Source organism: Perissodus microlepis, chromosome 20 (genome assembly GCF_051167445.1).
Source record: "Perissodus microlepis isolate ML-2025 ecotype Zambia chromosome 20, ASM5116744v1, whole genome shotgun sequence".
Classification (NCBI taxonomy): Eukaryota; Metazoa; Chordata; class Actinopteri; order Cichliformes; family Cichlidae; genus Perissodus; species Perissodus microlepis.
The window spans coordinates 32,787,450-32,803,311 of NC_140480.1; the positions used below are offsets into that span (position 1 = coordinate 32,787,450).

The following is a 15,862-nucleotide window of genomic DNA, read 5'->3' on the forward strand; positions in this document are numbered from 1 at the left end:
GTAAAATCTCAGCAGTAGCCCATCTGGCAACTATGCCACATTCAAAGTCAGTTGAATCACCAGTGTTACTCATTCTGATGCTCAGTTTGAAGGTACAGGAAGCAGATACAAAGAAAACATGAAGAATTAATCAAACATGATGTTTTTGTTGGAGTACCAGCAGAATAAAGAAGCAGAGAGGAAATTATTTGATTAACAGTTTAACTGTTTTTTGATTGATCAGGTTTCTTATTAAATAAATAAAGTCATTTTAGTTTTTTATTTTAAAAATCATACAGTGAATTAAAATCAAAAACAGCAGACTGTAGTTCATAAAGGTAATCTTTACCCGTATGTGTGTGTTCGTTCATTGGATGAACGTCTCCTCCATGTTTGACCAGGAGGTGGCGCTGAACACTCAAACCATCTGACAGGTGAGGTCCCACCAGCAGCCAATAGGAATGCTCCCTGCTCAACCTGGAGGATAAGGAATTGATTGTTCGTCTGTTGGTAGAGGAGGAGAGAAGGATGTCTCACTCTGACAGTTTCTCTGGAGCTCCTGGTGTCCGGCAGTTTGTGGTCCTCCCTTCCTGCGCCCCGTTTTCTCCCACAGCGTGAGACCTCCTGCTCGCCGCTCCTGTCTCTGCAGCTGTAGTCTCTTCAGTTCCTGGACACCTCACATATTACACGAAGTATTTTTCTCCTCCTGATGATCCCGGTGGGTCCTCCGGAGCCTCCTCTCTCCTCCAGCCCAGTGTTTGTCGGACGGCCCCGGCGCTTTAGGCCGCGCAATACGTCGCGGAACGGGAGCTCCGGTGGGGTCTAAACTGAGAGCGGGGCTAGCTGGTGGGCTAACGGAGTGTTAGCCGAGCAGGCAGCGGTGTAAGGGCTCGGTTCGCAGGGCAGCACTGGGAGCGCAGCATGGCCGTGGGGGACCTCAGCAAGACAGCGACCCGCGGTCAGAGTGAAGGTGAGCAGTCCTCGGAGGGAGAGCCGAGAGCTGGGTTAACTTCACACGGCCCTCACGGCTCCGAGCCTGGGTCAGTGGGTGAATAAGACTCGGAGGGATGGAGAGTTTAAAACAATGAAATTGAACTTAACATAAATTAAATATAATAAAGTTTCTCGGTCTGTTTTAGCAGAGTGGTGGAGGCTAGCTAACTACCTGCTAAGCCAACCAGAGTAAACAGACTTAACGACGACTTGAAACTAGTTAACCAGAAAGATTAAACGGTGTGCTAGCTAGCTAATGCCGATAGTCAGGTGTTTATTAAATAAAACTTTAGGTGATTTTAAACGAGTGAAAAATAAACAGCAGCCTCAGCAGGTAGCGGCTAACTCAGCAGCTAACTAGTCCGTGTCTGTTAATGGGCTCTTGCCTGGCTGCTAACGCTAACACACTGCCATGATCAAGGTGCGGTGTGAAGGTGTGTTAGTGAGCGACGGCTGGTGACGTGGACTTTTAGCCCAGCGGAGTTTGTGGTTTAAAACACTCACACGCACGGCTATGCCTCTGCAGAGAACACACACTCCACTGTGCTCACTCCCCCTCCCCCTTAGTGTGTGTGCGCGCGTGTCTGTGTGCATGGGCTCGCAGGCCGGGCCAGCCACGGAGACCTCAGAGCCAGATGGAGTAGCAGAGAACCCGTTCTAGCTGATAAACGGCTCCGAATTGTTTAGAAATGTTGACAAACGTCACACCTTTGGCACACCTGAGTGGCTTCACATACATTAGGACAGGAAATAGACACAGCATGCAAACAGCCACCAGAAGAAGTCTCTCAACAAGGTGAAGGTGATGCTGCCTTCCTCCTCGGCTGTTTCCCATGGCCATCTAACGGACCGCATTGGACCCTTTGACGGGCCGGTTTTGGCCCCCATGCTGTATGTTTGACACCCCTACAGTACAGTGTTAAAGTTGCTTTCAGATGGAAGTAAAAGATAAGAAAGCTGCTCCTGAGAATCAAGTGAGTGTATTACTGATGGATTAAAAACTTTGCACTGAGGTTTAATTTTCCATTAATGGTAAGCCAATCAGTCAGCCGCATTGTGGCCTGTGAATGCTAAACATGCATCATGTTAGGCCTGCAGCATATGTTGCCATGGTGATATACCACGCTTATTTTTTTTTAATGGTTTATTAGTTCATTTTATTTGTTCGGTCCACTCAAGTTCTGTTTGGTTTCTTTGTGGCCCACAAAATACCCCTGATGCAGTCACGTCATCCTAAAGCGGAGCACCTAAACTTTGCTGCTCTTTTGTAAAATCTCTTCCTCGTATGAAAACTGTGGTGAGCCTTATGGTGAGCTCTTGTCCTGTAGTTAACAGACGGTTGAAGTACATCAGCCTGGCTGTGCTCGTGGTCCAGAATGCATCGCTCATCCTCAGCATCCGGTACGTCCGCACGTTGCCAGGCGACCGCTTCTTCACCACGTCGGCCGTGGTGATGGCGGAGGTCCTGAAGGTCCTGACGTGTCTGGTCATCATCCTACTGCAGAAGAGACGTGAGTAAATCCTACTGAGCTGCTTTCTTGGCTGTGGAGTTAGAAGAGTTAGTTGTAGCCTCGCAGGCTTTTGTAGCTGTTCTTGTTTGAAAAAACTGCATTAATTGATTGACTGATCAAAAATACTTAAAAAGATATAATTGATTAATCATCTTAAGGAACTTAAGACATTTTATTCCTGAACTGTACATGCCGAGCTTCTCTTTGCAGTGTTTGATAGACAAAAGAATTAATTTATTTTAGGAGATGATATAAAAATGAGTTACTTGGTTAATTACAGGAATATTCTTTGCTTGTAGCAGTGAGGGACGGCTTTAAATTCAAATAGTGATTTGATTTGGGTGGAGTTAAAACAGCCCTTACCAACAAAGCAGCAGCTTCCTCGTGTTATAATTATTCATACTAAATAAATACTCCAAAAAACTAGTATTTCTATTTAAAACTAACAAGGGCAATTATTTACATTTCATTATGTTTAACCCCAGTTTGGGTATAAGATGCAAAGCAGCCTCCTAACACTAGGGGGCAGCACCCCATCCCTCAATTTTGGGCCACTTACTCGAGCATGGTTTACTTTTTATTGCTGTCATCATAGACCTGAGCTGCTTTGGAGGCTACGATCAAAGATCAGCAGGCACAAAACCAGCCTTTAGCTCCACCCCTTTCTCTCTGCAGTAAACGTGAAGGAGACGGTGTACTTCCTGATTGACGTCATCGTGGTTCAGTACAAAGACACTCTGAAGCTCGCCGTTCCTTCTCTCATCTACACTCTGCAGAACAACCTGCAGTACGTGGCCATCTCCAACCTGCCGGCCGCCACCTTCCAGGTCAGACCGCGTTCACAGAGAAGGCACTCGAACCCGCCTCGTCTCTGCATGTCTGTTCTTATCGAAACAGCCGGGTGATTAACGGGTTTGTCAATTGACTGAACTTGGCATCTTTTTATAAACTGAAAGGTTTAATCAAACAATAACAGTCTTCTGGATCTGTTCTGTCATTTGATTCTAGTAGGACATAATCAATATTTCAACAGGAATAAAACTTCTAATAGTAATTTTATTTTATACTGTTCATATTTTTGGCATTTTTCAGATATTTTAGGAGCAATTTTCTTTACACGTTTTTATCTTGAGCTGCCAAGTTCTTTAATGACTTGTAAAACTTTTAATGCACAGACTTACAGACACTGAGATTTAATAAATGCTTCAGATCTGTGTACATTCGATTAAACACAGTTAAATGGTGACTTCCTTTCCCTCCCTCAGGTGACCTACCAGCTGAAGATCCTCACCACGGCTCTGTTCAGCGTGCTCATGCTCAGGAAGTCTCTGTCCAGAGTTCAGTGGATTTCTCTGTTGCTGCTGTTTGGCGGAGTCGCCATCGTGCAGGTGAGCTACCGCCACCTGCCGTTCCCCAGAAGCCCTGAAATTTAAGTTAACAAATCAGGCGGCTGCTTTGTGAAGCCACAGTTCACAGAGAGGCTTAAGAGTAAGCGTCTCTGCGGTTTCTGTGGCTCCAACTTTTAATGCTGAAATGAGCTGCAGACGGGGCAGAAAAATGCGGTGGGAGGTGAACAAACAGGGATGGGCGTAGTTAAGCTCTTCAGTCGGAATCGTGTGGGAACCTTTCAGGGACGATGTTCCCCGTAAACATGAAGCCCGGCTCGAATGCTAACCGATGCTGACGCATTGATCATCTCTCTGCAGGTGCAGCAGGAGGGCAACAAAGAGGCGTCGGTGAAGGACACCTCCACTCAGAACTACACCGTGGGCTTGGTTGCCGTGGTGATCAGCTGCTTGTCGTCGGGATTTGCCGGCGTATACTTTGAGAAGATCCTGAAGGGCAGCTCCGCCTCCGTGTGGGTGAGGAATGTGCAGCTGGGAATCTTCGGCACGGTGCTCGGCCTGCTGGGACTCTGGTGGAATGATGGCGCCGCCATCGCCGAGCGTGGCTTCCTGTTTGGGTACACCAGCATGGTGTGGTGCGTCATCTTCAACCAGGCGTTCGGTGGGCTACTGGTGGCTGTGGTGGTGAAGTACGCCGACAACATCCTCAAGGGCTTCGCCACCTCCTTCTCCATCATCGTCTCCACGGTGACGTCCATCTACCTGTTCGGCTTCCATGTGGACGTACTCTTCACTGCAGGGGCGGGGCTTGTCATCGGCGCAGTCTACATGTACAGCCTCCCCAAAGCGCCTGCCGGCTCGGCATCCGCGAGCTCCTCCTCCTCCTCCTCGTCTTCCACGTCCGAGAAGACGGACATAGACGCAGAGATGGAGGCGTTTCTGCCAAAGTCAGTGCTGGTGAAGTGATTCCTGTTTCTGTCTGCTCTCTCTCTTTCGGGCATCTCACTTCCTGTGTGCTCTTGGCGGGGTCAAAGGTCAAACTGGGCATCTATCAGAAAGAAAGAGGTTCATCTGCTGCTCGCTCACCTGCTTCCTCACCCCTCTGATGGCCTCCCGAGTCATCCTCCTCCTGACGTCCTGCTCGCCTTTTCCACACCTCCTCCTGAGCTCAGCCTTCCCTCCTGGCCTCCTTCTTTCCTTAACCTCCTAACCTCCTCGCCTCATCTGGACTATAGGATACTGCGCTTTCTTCTCCCCCTTCTTTCTCCTTTCTCTGCACCCCTGAACAAAAAACACAGACCTCCTTGCTTCCTTTCTCCTCCTCCAGTAATGTAAAGGAGGAGAAGATGGCCTCCTCAGACCTAAAAACTAAACCACATGCATTGTGATGCAGAGGAGAGCTGCTCCCTCCAGTATCGTCCTCCTTTTTGGAGGATGAGAGGGTGAGGAAGGTTTGTGTTTTTACCCCTCTCTCCCTCTCTTCTATCCTGCTTTTTCCTCCTAATCACTAATCTCTCCTCTCTCCTCCTCAGAGCTCAGGGAGGCGTGTCTCCTCCCTCTGCTGTCCACATCACAACCTAACTGCTCAAAGCACAACGGCAGCAAGAGGAAGAGGAGGATGAGGAAGGAGCCACAGAGTGTCAGAAACCCTCACCACCCTCAGTCTGTTTTCTCCTCCGCGGCGTCTCGCCAGCTCTGCCTTAAAACTCTTTAGTAAATGAAAAGAGACGCTGAATATCGATCATATGTTGATTATTGTTGTTGCTGGTGGAGGACAACGGCAACCGTAGTCTGATGGAAAGTTTTCACTGTGCAGCCCCCGTACATTTAAAGTGTCCTGTTTAAATTCCACCTTAAAACAGGAAAAAGGGACGGTTTCTATGGGAGCCCGAAGTGTTCAAGCAAAAATGTAACTTTGAATAAGTAATTTACATGTTTGTATACAAAATGTACACAGAAGTAAAGTAGCTTGAAGTGATGTAAGAACTTTTCAAATTCAATACACATTTTTAACCTAAAGGAAGTTCAGTGAAAATCACAACAATTTAAAATAAAAACGCAGCATTTGTAAATAAAAGTCACATGAATAGAAGCAGAATCGGAAAGTTAAAATTTAGAAAGATAAAGTGATAAAAATGTCGTTATGAAATGCAAGGAAGACAAAACCACAACATTTAATTAAATTCAATCAAAAGGTACATTAAAAATGCAACATTTTGAAACTTGAAAGTTATTTAGTCTTATTTTATTTTTCTGCAATAATCAGAAATGAGCTAAAGTCATTTATCTGGGTTGTAATGAGCTTTTGGCTCATTTGTAATCGTGTGTTGACTAAAAAAGCTAAATATGTGGAGAAATCATAGTAATGAAGACTAAAACCATAAATAACTCTCTGCTTTTGTTAAAACCTGCTTCCTTTTTTGTCTTTAATTCTGAAGTTCTCGCAGACGTCTGCTTCCTGTTTGCCGCCAGTGTTGCCCCTTTCCTTTTCTCGGCTGCACAGTGAAAACCTCCGGGGTAAATCGTTGCTCCTCCGGGTGCGTCTCCGCTGAGGGACTGTTTGTGTTGGTGCCTTTTCTCCTCATCTGTACAGAAGCCATACGACTGTGTTGGTGTAAAGTTTGCGGTGTACAGTTACGGGACTGTCCGGGAGGCTTTGCTTTATCTGCAGCTCCCGTGTCGGCGGGGAATGTGCTCGTTGATTGGAGCACCTTTAAACTACGATCGTAACGTGATGTTTGTTTGTTTTTGCCAAAATGTCCTGCCGCAGGCGTCTTGTTGAAGAAGGCGTCCTGCGGTGGCGTCCTGAATGTTTTTTCTGCTCCTGTTTGTCTCGATCATGTCGAGGCGGTTGTGGATTTTTATCTTTGTGTGTGTCTGAGCTGCTTCTCGGTGTTTACGTCGTTCAGCTTTGGGAGGAGAGGTTGAGTCGTTTTGGTCTCCTGATCTCTGCAGCAGGTTAAGATTCTGTGATTACAGCAAGTTTTGTTTTTCCTCACATCCACCACCGTCGCCGTGTAGCAGTTTGCCTCTGTTGTTGTTTATTTAAATCCTGCCAGCACTTGACGTGACCCCGTCTCTTCACGCTGGCCTGTTTGAGCCCCCGATTGGACTGATTGGTCCGTTAACACTCTCCGTTATTAGCCATCAGAACAGCTGTGTGGAGAAAAGAAAAAGCTCTAAATTAAGAAGGAGCTGGAAGGAAAGCTAGCTGTGTGCGGATAAAATGCTCCATCTTTAAAGTTTTTATACAGGCACAGCATTTACTGAACTACATTTCATTTAAAGCAGTTTACAGGTTATTATTGAAAATATAAATCTACTAATAAATTCTACTAAAATCTTGTTGATTCAGCAGCTTAGCATAAGTTTCCGTGTGAAGTGAGATGGTCTGCACTTCAGGCTCTTGTCACCACAGCACTGTAACTGCAGCTCGTGACAAGCTGCAAGAACTGTTACTGATGCTTATATGAAGCGCTATTCACTATAATTGTTTCAGGCTTCACAATACACTATACATATATGCAGTGGGATGTGGTTATGGATGGAGATGATTGAAAGTTGCTGCTCTCATGAGTCGGCAGCGGAGTCATGTTAACACCACCCACCACCAGTTTGGGCTGCAGCAGCGCCCCATTGCTCTCTCTGTACAGCAGGAAGTGGATAAAAAGGGGAAAGGGAGACGGATGCTAGCATGCGTGGTTCTGTCACGCTCGGCTGTGTCAGAGTAAACGCGTATAACCAAATAAGACGTGTGACAGGCCTGTGGATGCTAACCTGCCTGAGGGGAAGGTGCACTCGGCACATTAATCTGGCTTCGTGCGTGTGGTGTTAAAGTGCCACACATTAACGTCTTAGATTTGTTGTGCGTTCCTCGCAGCAGCTCTGCAGATCTGTAAAAGCTTCTTACTTAAAAAGGTTTTTTCCCCAGTGGAATATTTTTCTTGAAAATGTTGCCAGTTTAAACTAAAGAAGTTACAGTTCTCCTCACTTACAGTTAAACATAAACCACTGATGTGTAAAGATGACAAACTCTCAAATACAAGTTCACTAACTAAACCTCTGATAGATGTTTTTATTGTGTCAGAAAAAACCCTCAATTAAACCTAAAGTGGGATAAATGTAGCTCACAGTCTGTGAATATTAGGAGCTTGATCATTTCACGAGAAACTGACCTGAGGACGGAGAAACGCGGAGACACAAACACGAAGCCACATCTCCCAAAGCATAAAAATTAACTTTAATTATTTTTCCGATTTCTTATCATAATGATTGAAGGCTCTTTTTCTGTTTTCAGTGTGAGATTATCAAAATCAAACTGTGAAGGGACAAAAAAATGTTACTTTTATTTTCAGTTTTTGTAAAACAAGCAAACAAAAAACCTCCAGCTGATACTTTCTCTCTGGAAGTCTGAAATTAATATCTATCATACATAATAATATATAAGCTGTTTTTATTTAATGTGGGAATCTTTGGGGTGGTGGTGAATGAAAGGAAGAGGAAACCCAGCAGGAAGCTTCAGATTTCAGCCAGAAGAAGCTTTTTGTTCTAAGCTCTTCTTATGGTAATGACATAAATTTCTAGTGAAAATGAGTCCTTTTGAGTTCTGTGCGGCTAATAAAGGATCATTTCTGCACTTATTAAATGTTATGAATTGATCGTTGTAGATGATCATTTTAATCTCAATCTGACATTAAAATGTCTTTATGTAGACATATCAGCTGATTTATATCAGAGGAATTATGATGGGATGTTTATTTTTCATTAAACATCACATCATAAACTTCTTTTTTTTTTTTTTCATCAACGTTTTCTTGTGAAAATATAAAATTGAATCCCAATTTTCTCTCTCTTGCAGTGGCTTTTTCCACCTTTTTAGAATAACAAGACAACATTGATTCTTCTTTATTCACTCGAGGTAGAAACGGTGATAAACATCAACTTCTGCTCTGTAAAATAATCCTGTCACATCTTACAGATTCACAGAAAAATAACTTGTCGTTTGTTCCTCTTTACGTTTACTTTACCTTATTTTTCTCTACATTAAAAACTAAAATATTGCAAATTATATAAAATAAATTTTATATAGAAAATGATATTGACACAGGCTGATATCACTTTATTTAATTACATGAAAATCCATATTCATTTTATTTAGTTTGATTTTTTTCAGCACAGGCTGAAATGCAGATACTTGAACTTCAAAGTCAGTTTCCAGGTTTTCTCTCTGCTGACGCTCTGCAGCGCCTCCTGCTGGCAGTTTTAAACCACATCCTCGGATCAGATCCTGCTGCGGTTGTTTCCCGAGGTTTGTTTGTCCTCGGTGGAGATCTGCCTACAGGATCGGGTTTAGTTTCCTCTTCCTGTTGGTTTGAGTTTGTGTGAAATCTGTGTGAGCTGGTTTCATCTCTGATCTGTTTGCACTTGATTGTTGATTTGTATCAATGCCTCTGAATTTGTAAATACTTCCTTTGGTAAAAGTTTTATATAAATGAAGACATGGACTAAAAACTGTGCGGTTTGTCTTAATTTAAAGATCAGTGATAGTGAACGACACAGTGTCTGCTCTCAGGTTAGAGAGAGACGATTTCTGAGAGTATTCGGAAAACTTCGGGAAAAAATCTGGGAATTTAGAAGATACAATCGTGGAGAAAAAAAAAGTCTGGACTTCACAAGTCTTTAACCCTCTGTGGGAGTCGGCAGGTAAGGTGTGATATTCCAGCCTTTTATTCCAAATATGGAGACTTTAGTCTTCTTTCTCCCAACAGTGCTCCCGATACTCCAGTTAGGAGAACAATTAGTGTTCGGTCTTCTGGAAATCCTCCTCTGTATAAAATAACCCAGCTCTGTCAGAGAGAGAGAACAGAGCGCAGGGAAAACATGAGACGCTGGTTTAAACCAACAACACTGTATTTAAACATAAATATTAATATAGAAATATTTGTGATAAGTTTTGAGTTGGTTTTTTTTTTTTTTTTTTTTTTTTTTAAATTTATGAAAACCTGGTAAAATTGCGAAAAGAACATTTTAAATCATTTTTTTCTTTCTAATTTATTACTTTTGGATATTTTGAGGGTTTTTACAGCTTACATTTTTTAAAAACTGTTTATTTTTATACATAATATAACGTTATAAAAGTTATCAGAAGTGATCACTGTCTTTATGCGGACGTGGGGGACTCGGTCCTCAGGTTTAGTTAGATCCACGAAACTTTAACAGACTAAAGAATTTTGTTCGTCCTTCAGTAAAATGATTTTTTTCTGGTAGCGCTAAAAACACCGACTGTAGGGAGATAAGTGACGGTTTTTAAACGCTTATTGTTAAAGCCTCCTGTAACAGTAATGTTGTGTAACTGTAACTTATTATTTCACCTGTAATTAGTTTTTACGTACACTGACCCAGAGACTAAGTTACATGTAATGTATTATATAAGCTACGTCCTGTAGCGTCAGGAGATGTTTCTGTATTATCAAGCTAAAAGAAAACTAACTCATTTGTACCTCATACACTTACCAGCCACTTTATTAGGTATACCGTGCTAATACTAGGTTACTTCCAGAATTGCTCTAATTCTTCATGGCAGAGTCTATAATGGATCAGGAACACTACTCGGAGATTTTGGTCCGTATGGACATGACGGCATCGCTCGGCTGCGCACGCGTGATGTGAATCCCCTGTTGCGCCACGTTTGATCGGGATCAGGTGACTGCAGAGACCGTTTGAGTGCAGTGAATTGATCGTCAAGTTCAAGAAACGACTTTGAGATGGTCTGATCTTTCTGACATGGTGTGCGATCCCGCTGGCAGCAGCCATCTAAAGATGGAGCACTGTGGCCGTAAAGGGATGGAGATGGTCAGCAGCAGTGCTCGGGCAGACTGTGGGATGTTTGTGTGGGAAAATCCAGCAGATCATCAGATTCTTAGAAATACTCAGACCAGCTGGTCTGGCACAGAGTAACGTACTTCCCCTTTCTTCTTCACTCTGATGCTCAGTTTGAACTTCAGCGGGTCGTGTTGATCATGTTGATGTTCGACAGTTTGAAGCCCGAGTTCTTGGCTCATAGAGATTTCTTTTATATAATTTTATGTAATTACTAGAAACTTTGACCATATTTAATATGAATCTCCAAAAGTTGATTCTGTTCATCTGGACGTAGCGTCTGTGAGCTACGTCCAGATGAACAGAATCAACTTTTGGAGATTTACTTACCTGGATGATTGAGCATCCAGGTATCCAGGGATTTAATGTGAGCATTCAACAGAAAACAAGGTCAAACACGAGTCCTCATTAAGTAAAGCTTAAATACTGCAGTGCCCCTGTGATGTGATGAAAAGAAGATTTGAAACATTCAGCGTGTGTTGTAGCAGCCAGGATGATGTCTTTATCTAACCTCCTTTCCTCCTCCTCCTCCTCCTCCTCCTCCTCCTGCTGTATCTGTTCTGTAGGTGTGCAGGTAAAGAGAAAGGATCCTGAGATGGACCCCTGCCACCACCTGCCTGCTGAGATCCACACATTTCAGAGTACCCCCACTTTCACTCAGAACCACAGCACTCCTCCTGCATCTGCTGCACTAAAGCTAAAGTACTGTAGTCACAAATATTCTTCTAATAGTTTTCAGCTGCTTCTCATAAAGAAAACACTCCAGCGTGCACCATTAGGTGATTATTTGCCTTTAACACAACAAGCACACTCCAACAGCCGATAATGAACAACACACCTGTGGTTTGTTACGCTGTGACACTCATCCATATTTTTTATTCAGCCTTTTAAAGATTTCAGGAGCCAAAGAATAAAACTGAGGTGATGGACTGAATCAAAATGAATTCATTTCAAAAGTAAAGGCAAAAAAAATAAAACCCAAAAACATTTCCTCCAGGAAAGAAAAACATAGAAAAACCTATTTAAAAAAATCTAAAGGGAACATTATGACAGTAAATCAAAAATATTAAATACTAATACTAAATAAACACTAACACAATTTAAAAAAAAAAAAAAAAAAAAAACTCCTTTATTTTTTAAATAAAGTGGTCTATGTCATTTCAAAATAAAATCATTTGTCATTGTTTAAATCTGACAAATTTTTATTTTTTGTATTTTATTAAGTCAATTTTATTGTAGTATATAAAGAAAGGCCAGTATAATAAAGAAAATAAGTTTAATATTGGTGATTTCAAAACTGATGACTGAACATTTAGTTTATTTAAACTTGAAAAATCATCAAAGTTCTTTTAGAATAAAATATTATATAAAAAAACACAAAGATACAGGATATGAAGGAACAACATAAAACAAAATGTTATACTTGAATGACTGATTAGGGATTAATTCAGGCTTCGGGTACTGAGGGAAGCTGAATGGTTTGTAATGACCAGGTTTGTTTGATCGTGACCAAAGGAATCGTTTTTAGGATGCGTTGGAAAGAGTTTCAGCTGATCGAAGCATAAGAACTAAAAACGTTTCCTGTACGCTCGGTTTGCACCGACTCGCAGTGATCGTCTGATAAAACAGGAAAGATGAGTTAAAAAAGCAGCTCATAGATGGAAGAGAAAACCATTTCTCTTAAATCAGATGCCAACATGAAACACTAAACACTCCTGGTAACCGCGAGAACGTCTCTCACCATCAACACGTCAAACGTCTTTTTGAAGTCGCTGACGTTCATGCACAGAACGCCTCTCTGACTCCTTTTCATTGAATGTTGCTGAGGATTTCTACGAAAAGTGCCCTTAAGTGACCGTTTACAGTGTTTCCTCCTCAGCGTGCGACAGTATTTTATGCTTAACAACTGAAAGTTCGACATGTTGTGATTGTAATCGTATTCGACTCTGTGCCTTAAAGATTTCTCTTTTTTCTGAGATGTTAAAGGAGACCTGTTCTGCTTTTTTCATATCATTTTAAATGATCCAAATGCCACATGCCGCAGTCTTGTACGCCGCTCTAAACACTTCCAGTTTTTTAACAGGAAGTGCACCTCACACATTCTTAGTCCTTCCTCTCAATAGGCTCTCTGACGTTGACCAATCAGGAGAAACCAAGCTTCTTGGGTTTTTCAAACACAAAATGAGCTGAGTGGGCAGTGTAATGCAAAGATGAATTATTTAATGTGAATCATGCAAAGCTACTCTGATAGAGTTCCAGAATAAAAGCTGGAAATAAGCTGAACAGGTCCTCTTAGAGAGAGATCTGAAACTCTTGAGGCCATTAGTTTGAATTCTGTGAAGTGTTTTCATACTAACTGATGTTTCCATTTTTTTAAGATATGACAGAGAAATGTTTAAAAAAATAATCTTTGTGAAATTAAACTGATGAAAACGTTCAGTGCCTTTTCATTTCTTATTCAAGAAAAAAAATTGATGATCTGTTTTTAAAGGTCACAGACAGTTTTATAGACAGGCCCAGTGTTTTTTTTAGAGGCTCAGAAATATTTGGGAAAGTCTCGAAGCCTCCACCCTGGAGATGCAGTGGTTGATCAGATCATGAGCCATGTCTCTTATTCTCCGTACTTTCCTTGTTTTCATTCATTTCATTCATCCACAGATTTTTTTTTCCAGAGCTGTGCCGACTCGTTAAAATGTTTTTCTGGGATGTTTGCTCTTGAGTGTAACGGTGGTTTGCACCGTTTCACAAACCCTCTGTATTTCCTGTATTCATGAAGGCATCTCAAAGATGCTCATCTTGATTGATTGATTTAAAGATCTGAGGCTGTGCACAGAGGCAGATTTACCAGCTAGTATATTTCTCTGTTTATGAGACACAGAAACTTGAGCTTAACAAAATTTAATCAGCCCAGATTTGCTCATTATAGTGTAAATTTAGACTTCTTACTGCTGAAATGTAATAGCTGGAGTTTGACATGTAATTTGTCTCAGAGCCACCGAGGGGCGACAGAGGACGTTTTTTGAAAGGGAAGGAGGATGATGACCTTTGGAGATTCAGCTCCTCACTGCAACATGAATCCAGATTTTTATCACAATGGAAACTTAAACAAATCGAACAGAGCCGCCTTCTCATCCGGACTGTGGCTGAATCTGTGGGAAGCTTTATAAAATCCGGGTATTAGGACAAGCCACAGTTTTTCATGTGGTAGCCAAGACCTCCTGGGGGATCATATAAAGCTGTTAATTTAAATGTTTTACATAAAAACAGTTCCTGGTAAAAAGGAAGGGTATTTTTTTAAGATCACAGCAAGTTGACTGACTTGATTGACAAAATACCCTGTGTCATTTTTATTCAAATATAACAACAAGAAAAAAATGTGGAAGCGATGCATATTTATCTTCAGACATCTTATGCTGTTCATCATCTGTTTTCAAATGAGGTCATCATTGTCAGAATGCTCTTCTCTTCGCTGGAACGAAGGAGCAGAGCATCTCTAAGCCCAGATCTTGTCAAACATGGAGCAGACGCGCTGCAGCAGCAGAAGACCACACTGGGAGCTAAAAACTGGAAAAACATTTTCTGGTCCGATGAGCCGATTTCTGCTCCAACATTTGGATGTTTGGGCGAAAATTTGGTGTAAACAACATGAAACCATCGATCCTGCTTTGTAGCAACAGTTCAGAGTCGTGGGGGTACTGTCTTGGCACACTTTGGGTCCCTAGTAACAGCTAAGCATCATTTAAACACCACAGCATGCCTGAGTCCTGTTCCTCACCATGTCCATCCCTTTATGACGGCAGGGTACTGTCCTCTGATGGCTCCAGGATGACGCTCACAAAAAAACTCACAAAACTCAGATTATCTCAAAACGTTTTCTTGAACATGACGATGACTTCGCTCTACTCAAACGGTCACTAGATCTCAAATTTATATAATAATATTTACCCCAAAAGTTGATTCTGTTCATCTGGACGTAGTGTTTTCAAAACGCTACGTCCAGATGAACAGAATCAACTTTTGGGAATTTACTTACCTGGCTGTATCAAGACATAATAATATTTAATTATTAATTTTGTCAAATGCTTTTGTTACGTCCCTCTGCAGCCCCTAATCTCCTCAATGTTTTCAGCTGGTGCTAATTGGCCACACCTAGTCAGGTGTGGATAAAAGCACACCTGAGGCAAGCTTCCAGAGAGCTCACTTGTCTTTGCCTTGGTGGCTCCAGCCATTTTAGCCAACCTGTTATTCCATTTTAAGAAAAAACCTCTTCCTACTAACACTCTGGTATTCATCTTTTTTTTTATGTTGCGGCTTTTGAGCCGGGTTGTAACACTTTTAATGCAATTCAATTTTATTCATAAAGCGCCAAATCACAATGACAGTCGCCTCAAGGCGCTTTATTTTGTAAGGTAGACCCTACAATAATACATACAGAGAAAAACCCAACAATCATATGAGCCCCTATGAACAGCACTTTGGCGACAGTGGGAATGAAAAACTCTGTTTTAACTGGAAGAAACCTCCAGCAGAACCAGGCTCAGGGAGGGGCGGCCATCAGCTGCAACCGGTTGGGGTGAGAGAAGGAAGACAGGATAAAGACATGCTGTGGAAGAGAGACAGAGATTAATAACGAGTGTGATTCGGCAGAGAGGTCTATTAACACATACTGAGTGAGAAAGATGACTGAAGAAGAAACACTCAATGCATCATGGGAATCCCCGGCAGCCTACACCTATTGCAGCATAACTAAGGGAGGATTCGGGGTCACCTGGTCCAGCCCTAAATATATGCTTTAGCATAAATATATGCTTCATGGGAATCCCCCCAGCAACCTTGACTTATTGCAGCGTAACTAACGGAGGATTCTGGGTCACGTGATCCAGTCTTAGCAAAAAGGAAAGTTTGAAGCCTAATCTTGAAAGTAGAGATAGTGTCTGTCTCCTGAATCCAAACTGGAAGCTGGTTCCACAGAAGAGGGGCCTGAAAACTGAAGGCTCTGCCTCCCATTCTACTTTTAAATACTCTAGGAACAACAAGTAAGCAACAAGTAAGTGAGAGCGAAGTGCTCTAATAGGGTGATATGGTACTACAAGGTCATTAAGATAAGATGGGGCCTGATTATTTAAGACCTTGTATGTGAGGAGCAGGATTTTG

At 42.2% G+C, this 15,862-nt stretch overlaps 1 protein-coding gene across 4 annotated transcripts; it reads left to right on the plus strand.

Moving 5' to 3' along the window:
- The first annotated feature begins 373 nt into the window (after positions 1-373).
- On the plus strand, positions 374-13,147 carry slc35a2 (solute carrier family 35 member 2). 4 transcript variants are annotated; one of them, XM_084917442.1, is made up of 6 exons: positions 374-949; positions 2,301-2,483; positions 3,159-3,310; positions 3,749-3,871; positions 4,190-4,776; positions 5,362-9,340. In XM_084917442.1, the coding sequence occupies exons 1-6, from the start codon at positions 901-903 to the stop codon at positions 5,408-5,410; spliced, it is 1,143 nt and encodes a 380-aa protein (XP_084773568.1). In that variant the 5' UTR covers positions 374-900; the 3' UTR covers positions 5,411-9,340. The 4 variants fall into 4 exon arrangements, 2 of the variants coding, with proteins under 2 accessions (XP_084773568.1, XP_084773569.1); XM_084917443.1 differs by lacking the exon at positions 5,362-9,340 and adding an exon at positions 11,275-13,147 and having other exon boundaries at positions 375-949; XR_014798930.1 differs by having other exon boundaries at positions 377-949; positions 4,190-5,280.
- Positions 13,148-15,862: the final 2,715 nt, after the last annotated feature.